General features: G+C 45.3%; 1 protein-coding gene and 1 non-coding gene across 2 annotated transcripts in view; one reads left to right on the top strand and one right to left on the bottom strand.

Moving 5' to 3' along the window:
* Nucleotides 1–1,391: 1,391 nt before the first annotated feature.
* The window catches only part of PSMD11 (proteasome 26S subunit, non-ATPase 11), a 34,554-nt gene continuing 21,071 nt past the window's right edge, over nucleotides 1,392–14,874 (bottom strand). Inside the window, exons 6-14 of the mRNA XM_054573136.1 lie at nucleotides 12,749–12,943; nucleotides 9,064–9,208; nucleotides 8,236–8,296; nucleotides 5,803–5,865; nucleotides 4,234–4,359; nucleotides 3,760–3,795; nucleotides 3,444–3,495; nucleotides 3,001–3,143; nucleotides 1,392–2,886 (exon numbers count right to left, since the gene is read on the bottom strand). Of these exons, the coding sequence (XP_054429111.1) occupies nucleotides 3,001–3,143; nucleotides 3,444–3,495; nucleotides 3,760–3,795; nucleotides 4,234–4,359; nucleotides 5,803–5,865; nucleotides 8,236–8,296; nucleotides 9,064–9,208; nucleotides 12,749–12,943 (821 nt within the window). The 3' untranslated portion in view covers nucleotides 1,392–2,886. The remainder of the gene's footprint in view (nucleotides 2,887–3,000; nucleotides 3,144–3,443; nucleotides 3,496–3,759; nucleotides 3,796–4,233; nucleotides 4,360–5,802; nucleotides 5,866–8,235; nucleotides 8,297–9,063; nucleotides 9,209–12,748; nucleotides 12,944–14,874) is intronic.
* LOC129070367 (U4 spliceosomal RNA) lies at nucleotides 13,699–13,839 on the top strand. Its single transcript, XR_008529110.1, has one exon. It is a non-coding gene; the product is annotated as a U4 spliceosomal RNA (small nuclear RNA).

Consider the following 14,874-nt stretch of genomic DNA (forward strand, 5'->3'; position numbering starts at 1 on the left):
TGCTTGTCATCTGCACTGCTGAGCTGGGCTGCCCTTGTATCACAGGAGAGCCCCAGCCCGCTGCACGTCCCCTTCCCATACCACCCCGAGGGAGGCCAAGGACCTAGCCAACTAGCTTCCAGAAGGGGGTCCAAATAAAGCGAGGCTGAGCCATGGCTCCTGAGCAAGTCGCGCGCTTTGTTCTTCAAGGGATCGCAGAGCAGCCCCTAGCGGCCCTTCTGGGCAGCACCGGTTACATAACCCCAGCAGCAGCAGGTCCAGCCGAGGCCTCGGTGCCAGCACTCGTCAGGGTCTCATGAACACACAAGGAAGCCCTGGCACCAGGAAGGCGAGTGCCACAGAGAGTCCTGAGGTGAGTGAGCCGGGCCCTCAGCTGTGCCTAGACCCAGCCCATCTGAGGTCTGGAGGGAAAGCCGCCCTGGAGGTCTAGAGCAGCACCACCCAAAACCCACAGCATGAGCCAAGTGCAAGCCACATAGGAGTTTTCTAGTAGCCACATTAAAAAAAAAAAAAAAAAGTAAAGAGAAACGTGAACTTTAATAATATATTTTATTTAACCCAATAATGCTCAAAATATTTTCACATATAAAAATTAGGTTGAGCTATTTCACACTTTTTTGGGGGTACTAAGTCTTTAAAGTCAGGGCTGAGTTTACATTTGCAGCGCATCACAGTTCAGACCAGCCACACTTCAAGAGCCTCAGCAGCCGCGGTGGCGCGCGGCTACCCCTGCGCGGAGCGGGCCTCCAGAGGCCAGCGAGCTGCGAAGGGGGCGGCCAGAGGGTGGGGCTGCTGCCGCACTGCGCTCTTCGCAGCTGCCCCGGGGTGGGGAAACCTCCCGCCCCGCCCCCATGCGCCAGCTCCAGAGACCCTTGGAATCTTTTTTAAAAGTCCTTTAATGAAGTAAAACTCAAGCAATACAATACTGAAAAGGGCAAACAGCAGCACTGCTCATACTGAAGTAGAGTTGACAGCTGGAGCTCGCCCCTCCCTCCCGGTGGCTCCAGAGCCCTGCAGGAGGACCATTCACAGGGTCTGAGGGACAATGTGACAATCGCTGCTTCTGAAGACTCCAAATGGACGCCCAACTCCATACAACCCTCAAACCACAATCGCCCACCACGGAAGCACCATCCTCATCCTGTGGACAGGAAGTCGGCTCAGAGAACACTACATACATCCACCCAAACCCCCGTCCCCGTTGCCCTGGAAAAGTGTGAAGCTACCTGAGCACCACTGCCCGCCTCGGGCCTTACGCCCGAAGCCTCCCACTGCCCCCCTTCCCGAGGCCCATGAGGCGGGCGCTCGGCACAGCCATGGCCCCCAGAGCTACCCAGGGCTGTCTGCATTGACTAGAAGCCCTCCAGCACTCAAGAAAGGACACTTTCTGAAAAAAAAATTGTTTTTATTGGAACTCATCTGAACATCAGATATACCTGGTGTTGGTTAGCAAGAACCGTTTGTACATTTGATATTGATGGTGCCAAAACCAAAACAGTGACTGGACATGATGGGGAGAGATGCTGAGAACAAAAACCTGATTTTGGAGAGGAAAATAAAAGGCAGGCAGATTCAGTGAGGATGCCAAACCTAGTACAACAAAATCCTTTTACAAAATATAAATTTATTCCAAAAACCTGGAAGGATAATCTGAGAAAGGGAAGGAAAGACAGGAGGCCGGCAGGGAGGAAGAGGGAGAAAGGGGAGAGAGGCAGAGGGAGGAGAGGAAGGAGAAAATGGAGCTGAGCACGAAGCCTTGCTATTTTACCGTGACACACAGCATGCTGGAACAGTGCTCTCCCTCCCATCCCTTCGGTGTCTAAGAGGTAAATAAGGAAGCTCCCTGGAAAGGGGACATGAGGTTGCTCAAAAACCCAACAAAACTTTAAAAACAAAAAACAAAAAAAAAAAAAAACCCCACACCCCGCAGTCTCATTTCCGATGTTCACTGTTTAAAAAAGGAATAAACCCATCTGCCAGCAGGGGAGGGGAGGAGTGGGGGACAGGGAGAAGCTCATGGATGTCAGACAGCGTGACTTCCCCAGGGGGAGGAGGAAGGGAGAGAGACATGTGACAGTCTCCTGGTTGAGAGGGGAAAAGAGAGAAAGAGCGGAGGGCGCAATTAAAACACTGACGTCTAATCTAGTTTACTGTGTTAAAAAGAGCCACATGCACAGCAGGCCCCCTGAGGGCCCACACTGCACCCCGTGTGGCCGTGGTGGACACTAGCTCCCGGCCTCGTCCCCATCCTTAACAGGTCGGAGCGGAGCTGTGCTGCTGCTGCGGCGGCGGCGGCGGCTGGGGCGGCGGCGGCAGGACCTCTGGCCGGTCTGCTGGAGCCGATATTGGAGGGAGGTTGGGCGGACAGGCCGTATGACGGGGAAAGAACACCAAAACGCCTCATTTCAAATAATAAAGGAAAATAGCAGTCTATACACAGTTGTTTGTTTTGGTTCAGTACAAACAGAATAAAAAGTCGTTGCTTCGATGGTCAGGCAAACACCCAATTCTGAAGAGAAGGAGAGGCGGCACCCAGCAGGCGGACGAGGAGCCCCGCGGCTGGCCGAGCGCCTGGTTGGCGGCCCTCTCCCAGGAGGCAGAGAGCACAGCTTTAGGTAGTGTAAGCCTTTTTCCTTTTATTTAGAATAACCTTTTTTTTTCTTTTTCTTTTTTTTTAAGCAATGTCCCCACTCCCAAGTTGGGCCAGTAAAGATTACATGAAAACTGGCACACCTATCGGCTGGAATACAGATGCACCAAATGAGGATTTAAAAACCTTCCGAGCGAAAAGTAGAACAAAAAGAAAAAAGAATCTCCTAGCATTTTCCCCAAAGGTTTCACTCTCCCGCCACACACACTCTCCAAAGGACCGCTACAGATCCAACTCTGTAAGAGAAGACAGGGCAGCGTCAATCGGGGAAGCTGAGCAGCCACCAGGCGGCTTTCAGTCCCGACGGGCCGAGGGCAGCGCGGCCGGCCGCTCCTGGAGCTGGCACTCACCTATGTCAGCTTCTTGGCTTTGTTGTAGAGGGAATCCACTACTTTGCTCATGTTCTGAATTGTTTCCAGAGCTGCCTCATAGGTTTTATCTACGGGGGGTTCATCGAAAATAATCAAGACACCCTCCCCCTGGTCCAAGATCCCTGCAGGAAACACAAGGGCAACCCATGAAAAAGAAGGGATTAGACACAAAAGCACTTGAGAATCACCCTCTCCCTCACTGCCTCGCTCCTCCAAAAAGGACAAGGTACGGAATGCGCCTCCCTGTTCCATTGGTACGTGTTTATTAGACACTCTCAGCCCAGGGGTGTGAAGGGCAAAGATCCCAGGAAACCACCAGGTGAAACAAACGGAACATCTCTCAAGATAAATAAGAACACGGTGCCTCTTCAACCATTTTATCACCACCAGCAGTCCCCCTTGCTTGTATGACTGTTACTCACCATGAAATTTCTTGTCAAGAATCATCTGTGATAATTTCCTTTCCACATCGGCCTAAAATTCAAAGCACTCAATTAAAGGGACCAGTATCCACTAGTCAGATGTCACGCTGGCATGAAAGCCTTGTATACATGGGTATCTTAGGGCAGAGGGACTGAAAACAAAACGGCAGCCATGCAACCGCCGCTCTGAGCCCGTGCTCCCCGCTCCCCACCGAGGAGCCTGGGGGCCTTCCAAGGCCCACTGAGTACGTACACCAGCCCCTCCACACAGCCCTTCCCCCGCCGCACCCCCAAGACAAGCTCAGGGAGTCCTTACCTTGGAGAGTTTGATGAGGCTAGATATGTGTTCGATCTAAAAGAAAAGGCAGAGAGACACCAACGCTGAAAGTCTTCCCTTTGCTCTAATATGGGGGCTGGTGGGGGGACTGCTGTGTCCTAAAATCCTGCTGACTATTACTACGGAGCCAGATCTTCTCTGGCCAAGCTTAGGTCTCTTGCGGTCTGTCCCTCGGCCTTCCTCACCACAGACAATAAACACACTCCTGTCCCACACATGGGTGGTAACTACAAAAGCAAGGAGGAGATCGTGCCAATTACAAGCAGGGGCAACCTCAACAGCCTCTGCCCCTCAGCCACCCCTCTCCCTGACTCTTGTTCCCTGTTAAGAATCCCAAACTCTTGGTGGACCTTTGCCCACCAGGCACATCCTCCTGTGGATGGTGCAGTGAAGATGCCCAGCCAGAAAACCCCTCCCAGCAGAAACAGGCTCGAGTGCCCGGGGGACACTTACCTGTACTCGGGAAAAAGGCTCAATGACTCGGATCAGATTCTGTTCCAGTAAATTGTCATACAACTTGGCCAAGTGCGTGCTGATGATTGGGTCATCCCGGAGCTCTGCCCGGTAATCTGTCAGGGCCTGCCAAGAGAGCCAGTCGCAGAGGTTGGCACAGAGGTGCACTTGAAAGACAGGGTACTCCTGGTTCCCTAAGCAGTCCGCTGGCCCCTTCAACTACATGACTGACTGCAGTTCTGGGAGGCTGGGGGAGATGAACTGCCATGACAGAAGGCAGAAGAAAAGGAACATCAAGTACTAAAAGATGAAGCCACCCAACCACCATCTTTCTGTCCAAAAGCTCCATGCTGATAGCTTAAACCAGGTAAGCCCCAAGAGTCGCTCAGTCTGTAAGCCAAATTCACTACACGCAGTTCTCCAGATGTATCTCACAGAACAAACGGGGTGTCCGTGCGGAGGTCGGGGGAAGATTTCTCAGGTTAAATAAGAAGAAATGCTGAATTCCACCACTAGCTCTTGGACTTTCACAAGGAATGTCAGCCAGCATAATTGGCACCTTTCTCATTAAACACTAGGTTAGCTAGCCCTAGTGTTTCCCAATGTCCGATCACAGATCCTTTTTCCAAGGAACCCCTAGTAGAAGTGTTCCATAAAGCATCCTAAACTTTGGGATACAATGATCTACACTGTGGATTCGTGTATGTGATTGATTTACCTTTAGCAATGGTCTCAGTAGCCTAACTCATGTTGGCTGTGCTCTGAAGTGTTAAAGGAAGCAAAGAAATCATGCCAAATAAAGTGAAACTGGCAAGAAACCTTCAGAAAGACAACAAATCTTAGGCACAGTCTCCATCCACAATAAGATTTTCTTCCAGGATCTAGGCTTGTTTTCACTAAGTTGGTCATTATAGTCAGACAAGAAGAGAGAGGTTCAGAAAATGATACATAAGTCTCACCCTACTGCTTACACTAGTTTTCCTCCCTTTACAAACCTTCATAAACACTGAGTGAGAGGCTCTAGTGGCAAAGCAAGTGCAGGGTGTCACCCTGAGGAAGGGTCTGTTGGCCTGCACTCAGATGCACACATCAAGACTTCTTTTATCCATAGAGGAGAAGCAGACCTGGCATCTCCGGAGCGGAAGGAACAGCTAGGACCATGCCATACAGAAAAGCACTGCGCCTGGAGTCAAACCCTGACATACATTATTGGCGTGACTGGGGATCCTCTTTGACCCCAGATCCCTCAACCGTAAAATGCAGATAATAGGTTTGTCATGAAAAATGAAAGTGAAAAAAGGATGACATAACTTTTGAGACTGAAAGAGTACTGTATGTAAGCACTTTTGTACAATGAAATTTGTGCTTAAATATCTCTTAGTTCTGATACTGCACTAAATATTAAGACGTAACCAGTGGAGAAAACTGGGTGAATGGTATATGGGATAACTCTGTACTATCTTTGCAACTTCTTGTAAAACTATAACTAGTTAAAAATAGGCTTTTTTTTAAAGTACTTAAATGCCCCTCTTCTCCACCCGTTCCCTAACAGCCCAATACCATGCTTACCTTTTCAAAATCTGCCAGTGATCTGTTCTTGCTAGCCTGCGCCACACATTTTAATGCTTCTGTCTATGAATAAAGAGAAAAACAGTGAAAGTGATCTATTCTGCACAACCATATCCCACCAAACAAGTCTCATTAAGCAGTATGCTATGCCCCAGCAACTTCTGGCTGCAGGAAGACCCTGCCCCACAACTGTTCTTCAGAGGAACGGGAGGACAAGCTACAAGACCACCACTGCGGCCCTGGCCCGGTGGCTCAAGGTGGTCCAGTCAGAGCGCTGTTCCAATGCACCAAGGCTGCAGGTCTGACCTCTGGTCAGGGCACATACAAGAATCAAGCAACGAATGCATAAATAAAGTGGAACAACAAATCAATGCTTCTTTCTCTTTCAAATCAATAATTTTTTTTCAGAAATTTTTTTAAAAGAATACCACTGTGTGCCAACCCGTTTTCCTGTGAAATCTAGAATTAAAAACACTGGGAATTAAAAAGTTTTCCCAAAAAATAGACCCCAGCACAGCATTCTCCAAAGATGACAAGAATGGCCAGAGAACTGTGATTTCTTTCCTCCTCTTCTGAGACTCCTTCCTGCCCTTAGACCTGGTCACACCGGTGCTTTATCAACACGCATCCTGCTGGTTTGTTACAGAGCACAGACCAAGGTCTACTTTCACGAGGGTTGAGGCATCGAAATTCTACATATTGTACAACATGTTAAAACCCCAGATTGATTGTACAATTAATGGTTGAGGGCACCTTCTAATCTAGTTATAAAAGGCACCTGACCAAGCTATCAAGTCTCCTCCAATCAACAAGAAACCTGCAACATTAATCTTTTTAGGACAGTCTGACTCCTGCTCAAAAGCTGCCATCAAGGTACACAGGACCAGCCCTGACTGGTGTGGCTCAGTGGGTCAGGCCTTTTCCTGCAAGCTTAAAGGTCACCCATTCTATTCCCGGTCAGGGCACATGCCTGGGTTGTGGGCCGGGTCCCTGGTTGGCGGCAAGCAAGAGGCAGCCGATTGATATTTCTCCCACACATTGATGTTTCTCTCCTTCTCTCTCCCTTTCCTCCTCTCTAAAAATGAATAAATAAAAATCTTTAAAAAAAAGAAGGTACAAAGGACCTGCAGGTGTTCTTTTTATACCAGCCTAAGTACTTAAATAAGAATGGTGTGTCTTACACAGCAGACTTGAAAAATAGTGCCAAGTGTAGTTTCTCCCCAGCATTTGTCATATAGACAGAACAAATGTCATGAGAAGAGCCTGAACTTAGAACCAAGATAACGCAAGTTCAAAGTCTGGCTCGACCTCTACTAGTTACCTGACCTTGCCCTGTACACTTGACCTCTCTTAGCCCGTCTCCTCAACCTTACTTCTAGATAGGGCAGTGAGTCTTTCACTTTAGCAATACCCAGTTCTTACAATCAAAACTAGAAGCTGCTCTGAAAGTTTTTCTGATATAATGCCAATCAGGACCACTTGTGGAGAAGGAAGAAATCATCTTATGGCCATCCCTGTAAAGATCCGGTAAGAAAGCCCTGGCTGGTGTGGCTCAGTGGACTGAGTGCCAGCCTGCGAAATGAAAGGTCGCTAGTTTGTTCCTCAGTCAGGGCACATGCCTGGGTTGCGGGCCAGGCCCCAGTGGGGTGCGTGCAAGAGGTGACTGACTGATGTTTCTCTCTCCTTCTCTCCCTCCCTTTTCCCCCCTCTCTAAACTACATAAAATCTTTAAAAAGAATACAGTAGCCAATGTGTCCACTGTTTAGAGACAAATGCATCTGAATCTATAAAGATACTTTAGTAGTGATATTTAAGCAAAATACAAAGAAGGGATGGTGCAGACATCTGAGACATCATCTTCACACAGGTCATAACTCCCCAGGCACTAAAGGTACCACAAAAGGGCTACCAAACACTGAGAGCCTCTTCTTGCACCATCTCTAAAACTCAGGACACGAGTGGAAGGGTGGGTGCTAACGTGAGAAGCACATGGATAAGTCATCAAAACCTTGTTTCTGCACCAAGTGATCTGATCTCCATTATAAAGCACATTTGCGCCAAACTTTATCAGGCTTCAACTCAGAGAATCCACGATCTCACATTCTGTGAATGTCTACTTTGCAAGTAAGGCTCATGGTAGATAAATTTCCTGTTCTGAGCAAAATGCATCCTAACTCAATGTAAACGTTAAAATTCAGTTCTATAAGTCCCTCACAAACCACCCGATGTCCATAAGAGCGCCAAACACTGACTTTTTAGGATAAGAATGTAACTGTACAGGATACACACTGAATGGGCTTAAGGGAAAGAAGGGTGGGGGATAAAAATGGGGCACGGAGACCTAAAGAGCACTGGCCTCAGCCAGCACCACGGCGCACAACAGGCTGCCCCCGACTGCGCAGAGGCCAGAGCGACCGCCTCGGCATCCCCTACCTGCCTGCCCGCGTAGCGAAGTGCAAGCTTCCCGCTCACCAGAGCCTGGACATCTTCTGGGCTAGAAAAAAAGACAAACTTGGTTAACTGCTCCAGAATAGTATGCTTGTAAGTCCAGGTTTATGTGAATTTCTTTTTTCTCAGAAGTCCACTGAGAATCAGCACCCACTCCTAAACCCATATACCCTTCACACTGGAGGAGTCAGGATTTCTATACCCTGGGACAGAGCTCAGCACTAAGTAGTAAAAAACTCCAACATTAAAAAGAAAGCCACAGTGAACCCACCAAAAGTAGCAGAACCAACGGGCAGAATGATAGGTGTAAGTCAAATCCCAACATAAGATTCAAACCAAATCCCAGTGAGTATCTCATTTACTCCCCTCACACATAGATAAGTTCTATAGGACTCTTTGTAAAAGGATCTGTCATACTTGCTGTTACCCCCCTTTTCAAACCTCTTCCTAACCTCTTCTTAACCCACTGCCATTCGGGGTTGGCCCAGTCAGCTGGTGCTGGTCTGTAAGCTATTTTCTGGCCCTCTGTCCTATGTTCAGCAACTCTCTGGACAGGATAACTGCAGGATGAAGAGAACCCTCCAAGAGGGCTGGGGAGCAGACTTCAAAAGTCTGTCTCCTCAATTCTGAAGGGCTAGCAAGTGAAAGTGCTCTGGGCTCCCTTCCATCTTCCCGCTCTCCTTCGGCCAGCCCAGAGGCAGCTGCTGCGGCTTCTGTAACCGGCCAAGCTCCCTGCTCAAGCCATCTCTGACACAGCAGAAAACTCAGCTGAAGAATCTGAATTCTTATACCCCAAAGTTAATGTGCACCTACGTGTTGAGCATGATTTTGCACAGCAACATGTACTTCAGAGATGTGATGGCCTTGGGGCTATCAATGGAGTCATAACCCTCAAATGCCTCATAGAAATATGAGTAAGCAGTTTTCCAATCCTTCTCCTCTGCTGCATGGATAATACCTGGGTATTGGGGGGAAAAGAAGAGTAAGAACCATATGAAACAAGAGAACCATGAAAGAGTGTGGCTGGGAAGGGCCTCAGAAATCTATCCCAATCCCATCTACTTATTCATGAGATCAGAAAAGGATAAAGGATCTGCCCCAAGTCACTAGTCAACTCGTAGCAAAGCTGGGGTTAGAACCCAGGTATATGGCCTCCCAGTTCAATGTCATCTTGCCCATATAAATTCTAAAGGAGTTAAGACCCAACTCAAGGACAATCCTCGAAACTACACGCAATCAGTGCAAATTTCATGTACCATAAGCTTAAATGCACACTGTGCCATGGCTGGTGTGGCTCAGTGGATTGAGCGCTGGCCTGCAAACCAAAAGGTCACCAGTTTGATTCCCAGTCAGGGCACATGCCTGGGTTGTGGGCCAGATACCTGGTTTGGGGCATATGAGAGGCAACCAACTGAGGTATCTCTTGCACACTGATGTTTCTCTCCCTCTCTTTCTCCCTCCCCTCTCTCTAAAAGTAAATAAATAAAATCTTTCGATAAATAAATGCACATAGTTAAGCAGTACATCCTTAGACAGCAATACCATATGTATCTAATTAAATCTCTACTTTTTACAAGTTGGGTTGCTTCCAATAAGCCTAACTTTGATTGAACCTGCTATTATTTCCAACCTCTGCCATGACTTTGGATAATGTGAAAATTAGTTCTTTCTAGCTTGGGAGCATCTAAACCCTAAGAGTCTATTTACCAGTTCTAACTCTCCTTCAGCCCCTTTTGGAGTTATTGACCTCAGCCCCATATATTTATTTACCACAGGAGTTCCCAACATTTTTCACATCAAGGTCCATGGAAAAAGCATTCATTACACTGGAGTAAAAAGATAAAACTGCTTATACACGACTTCAAGAGAGCAATGTTTCGGCACACTTCTAATCTACCTGTCATACACCTGTGTGTCTGGCACACCAGCTGGGAACTTCTAACTTAACAGCAAGTTAATCAGTACCTTTACCCTACCCAAAAGCCGCCCACTCTGAGGCTGAAGGAATCCGATCCTCCTCTTACAGTTCTTAAATAGAGGCCTAGGGAAAACCCACCCTTCTCTGCAGCCAAGGAGAGCTCCCTAAAGTATACCCAACAAACTATTAACCCTGCTAAACTAGATGAGACAAGTCTTCATTTCCCCATATTTCCCAGTCGAGAGCTAGAGACCAGACCCAAACTAAGAAAATTAAGGAGAAAAAAGTAAAATAAGCCCCCTGCCCCAAGATGGGTGGTATACTGTTTTCCCAAACATATTAGTAAAGAGGGGCCACATTATGACTATGAGCATCATGGCTGATATAAGGTTTATTGTTTTAAAAAAAACTGGCACTCACTCAACACAAATATTAACAAGGGCCGACCATGTGCCAAGCACTGATATAGCTAATACAGAGGAAATAAATAAAAATGAGGCCCTGAGGGATCTCATGGTCTCACATGGGAAAGATGGTCACCAGAACAGAAACAAGATTAGTACCATGAAGTGTATACGAGCTATACCTTGACTAGGGAAGTCTGAAAGCAAAGACACTGAAGAGGGTTTATAAAGACATCTGAGCTGGGTCTGGAATGATGCATAAGAGTTTGCCAAGGGGACAAGACCAAGCAGAGTTGATAGAATATATAAAGGCTCAGAAGCAGGAACACATGAACTTATCTGATGACTAGAAATGAAAACCAGAGATGAGAATGAAAAGGAAAGACTGCCTTCCTTTCGAATGTCATGTTAAAGTGTAATTTAGCCTGCAGATTAAAAGTAACCACTGGAGAATTTTAAACAAAGTTACATGATCAGCCCTGACTGCTGTAGCTCAGTGGGTTAGGTGTCCTCCTGCAGACCAAAAGGTTACTGGTTCGATTCCTGGTCAGGGCACATGCCTCGGTCACGTGCCAGATCCCTGGTTGGGGGCATGCAGGAGGCAACCAATTGATGTTTGGCAGAATGAAATTTTCAACCTAGAAAAGTCACTTTCTATAGCTATTGCTCTTAACCTCTGAATGACAAAATATGTCACTTGATACAATGCCCAAAACGCAAGTAGGGCAGGCGTGGAAATTAAGGCTACAGAGAGAAGAGCTTAAACTAGTCTTCTGCCTTCAATTCCAGTGCTCTTTCAATAATGATAATAAATTATAACTATTGGGTTGGCCAAAAAGTTTTTTTCCCCCTATAAGGTGGCTCTAATAACACTTAGTTGTCTTTAACCTCATTCGAACCAATTTTGTTAGATTGTATTGTGACACCTGTCCTATCAGGGTGATTTAAAAAAAAAATTAATTGGCCCTGGCTGGTGTGACTCAGGAGACTGAGTGCCAGCCTGCAAACCAAAAGGTCACTGGTTTGATTCCCAGTCAGGGGACACGCCTGGGCTGCAGGCTGGGTTCCCAGTAGGGGGCACACGAGAGCCAACTGTTTCTCTCTCACACAGCAATGACGCTTCTCTCCCTGTCTCCTTCCCTTCCCCTCACTCTAAAAGTAAATAAATAAAATCTTAAAAAAAAAAAAAAGCTTTACCTAAAAAAACCTTATCAAATTTGTGAATTTCTATGTAGTCATTTTAATATTAAAGATGGAAGAAAATAAGCAACATTTTTGGCATATTACACTTTATTATTTCAAGAAAGTAAAAATGCAACTGAAATGCAAAAAAACATTAGTGCAGTATATGGAGAAGGTGCTGTGACTAATCAAAGATGTCAAAAGTGGTTTGCAAGTTTCGTGCTGGAGATTTCTTGCTGAACAATGCTCCATGGTCAGGTAGACCGGTTAAGTTGATGGCAATCAAATCGAGACATTAATTGAAAACAATTAACAATTAACAATTATTCCACACAGGAGATAGCCAATACATTCAAAATATCCAAATCAATAATTACGGGTAAAAACAAATAATGTGTCTTTTATTTTATAGAAAAAAAATACGAACTCTTTGGCCAACCTAGTAATAAAAGCTGCTAACTACAAGAAAAAGTATTCTACTACCCATGGTCTCTTAGCCCCAACATTCACACACTCCATCAGGAAGCAATCCATTAAACCCAACTGAAATGAGGCGGGGGGGGGGGGGGGCGCGCTTCTTGTCTTAGCCCTGTTCTAAGGCCATTTGTAAACGTCTAATATGCTTTACAAAGATCTCCAAGTGATAACAGATGTAGGTTGGTCAATGTTGGAAAAAGCTGCTACCATCCTGAGTAGTGACAATGATGGAAATTAAGGGAGCTTTTTAAACCTAAGTGAGACCTCTCTAGGGTCTTGGTTCTCAAAATCAGGTTGCCTAGTCAATCACAGATAAACATATTGTTAATATATTTTAGGCAGTTAATAGCAAGTTAATAGAAGGGGGCAGCTAGTTAGGGAAATGGCCCTTTAATTGGTTTCTTTGAAGAAGCTCAGGCCAAAATCAGCCAATTTTATTCCCCAACCCCCGATGCCTTCCACCTATGAAATAAGAAGACCCTCAAGAAAACATCCCTTGAGTAGCTACAGACATTACCTGACTGCATATCCAAGGTGGCCTGCAATTTAGGGGGGCAGTAGATGGCATTTGCTGTGGTTCGAGCAGAGGTTAAGGCAGCTCGGGCTTTCGGCAAGTTGCTCAGGGCATGGTACGTTTTGCTTTCTAAAAGCTGTACTTCCACCAAAAGGGCTTTGTCATCCATCTTTTTCAACTCCCGCAACAGCTGAGAACCTGAAGAAGAAAAAAAATATATGCCCTATTTCTTAGCCATAATCATCTTTTTATTTCCAAGCTATAAGAGAAAGTTTATTTAGAAAATTACAGAGACAAAAGAAGAGCCACTGGAGCGGAAAGAGAAAGGTAAAGGTAGCACCTTGAGGGAAGGGCGGTGGGGAGCAGAATGGCAAGGGGAATGAGAGTATGCCTCCTGGCCAAAATCCTGAGACCTTAATCCCGTAACATCTCCCTCTCCCACCCTCAGAAGAACACTCAGGGCCCTGCCTGGTGTGGCTAAGTGAGTGTGAGCTGAATGCTGGCCTGCCAACTGAAAGGTCATCAGTATAGTTCCCAGTCAGGGCACATGCCTGGGTTTGCTGACCAGGTCTCCAGTGGGGGCATGCGAGAGGCAATCGATCAATGTATATCTCACATATCACTGTTTCTCTCCCTCTCCCTCTTTCCAAAAATAAATTTTAAAAAAACTTTAAAAAACAAAACACTCAGGATAAACAACCTTATCTGAATTCAAAAAGAGATGATCTATTTACAAGAATTAAATTTTCTGCTAAATGTGTTATCTTCCAAAAGAGAAACCACATTTCTTTGAAGCTATTCTGCTTTCTAAGGCCAAGAGCCCTATAAGCCTTACCTCTAAAATTTGAATACAGCAGAAATCTCCACCCAGAAAATGCTGAAACTAGTTATCCAGTGATCTTACTCTCTTCCTGTCCAACAATCACACGACTACATAAAAAATACTAGATACTAGCTTTGCGCAGTGGCAGTATTGTAGCCAATGAGGTTTATCCAAGGCGCAATTATTGCTAATTGAAAACTTTTCCCAATACCCCGCCGTGACAACTTGAAATATAGTCGGCACTGGCAATTTTTGACAGTCTCTACGGAGACTAAAAAAAAGCCAGATACTAAGGTTGCTGGAGAAAGGAAAGAGTTCTGGATATATCAGTGTTCTCCATACACACCTTCTTTCCCATTTCAGATGAGAAAGTCAAATCCAGATAGACTTGTATCATAGACAAAAAGTAACTCAAAATGAATCAAAGACCTAAATATAAGCTCTAAACCTATAAAACATAGGAGTAAACCTTTGTGATCTTGGATTAGGCAATAATTTCTTAGATATAATACCAAAATAATAAGCAACAAAAGGAAAAATAGATAAATGGGATTTAATCAAAATTAAAATGTGCTTCAAAGGATATCACCAAGCAAGTGAAAAAACAACTCACAGGGTGGGAAAAAATATCTGCAAATCATATATCTGGTAAGGGAGTAGTATCCAGAATAAATAAAAACACAAATAACCCAATTAAAATATAGCAAAGATTTTGAATTGACATTTCTCCAAAGAAATACAAATGGCCAATAAGTACATGAAAAGATGCTCAACATCATTACTCATTATGAAAATGCAAATCAAAACCATGAGATACCACTTCACGCCCAGTAACATGGCTAAAATAAACACAGACAATATTACGTGTTAGTGAGGATGTGGAAAAACTAAAAATCCTCATATATTGCTGCTAAGAATAGAAAATGCTACCACTTTGGATGTCAGTTTGGTAGTCCTCAAAAACTAAACAGTTACCGCATGACCCAGTAATTCCATTCCTGAGTATTCCAAAAGAAAAACATGTCCACATAAAACCTGTTCACAGCAGTATTCACGACAGCTACAAAATTGGAAATGATCTAAATGTCCATCAACTGATGAATGGATAAATATAGCCATAAAAAGGAATGAAGTACTGATATATGCTATGATATGGATGAACCTTGAAAACATTATCCTAAGTGAAAGGAGACAGTCATAAAAGACTATATATTGTATAATCCCATTTATATGAAATGCCCAGAACAGGTAAGTCTACAAAGTCAGGAAGGAGATTAGTGACTACCTGAGGAGTGAGGAAGGTAAT

The sequence above is a fragment of the Pteronotus mesoamericanus genome, unplaced genomic scaffold, assembly GCF_021234165.1.
Source record: "Pteronotus mesoamericanus isolate MK-2021 breed Mesoamerican mustached bat unplaced genomic scaffold, CSHL_Meso_final contig_246, whole genome shotgun sequence".
Classification (NCBI taxonomy): Eukaryota; Metazoa; Chordata; class Mammalia; order Chiroptera; family Mormoopidae; genus Pteronotus; species Pteronotus mesoamericanus.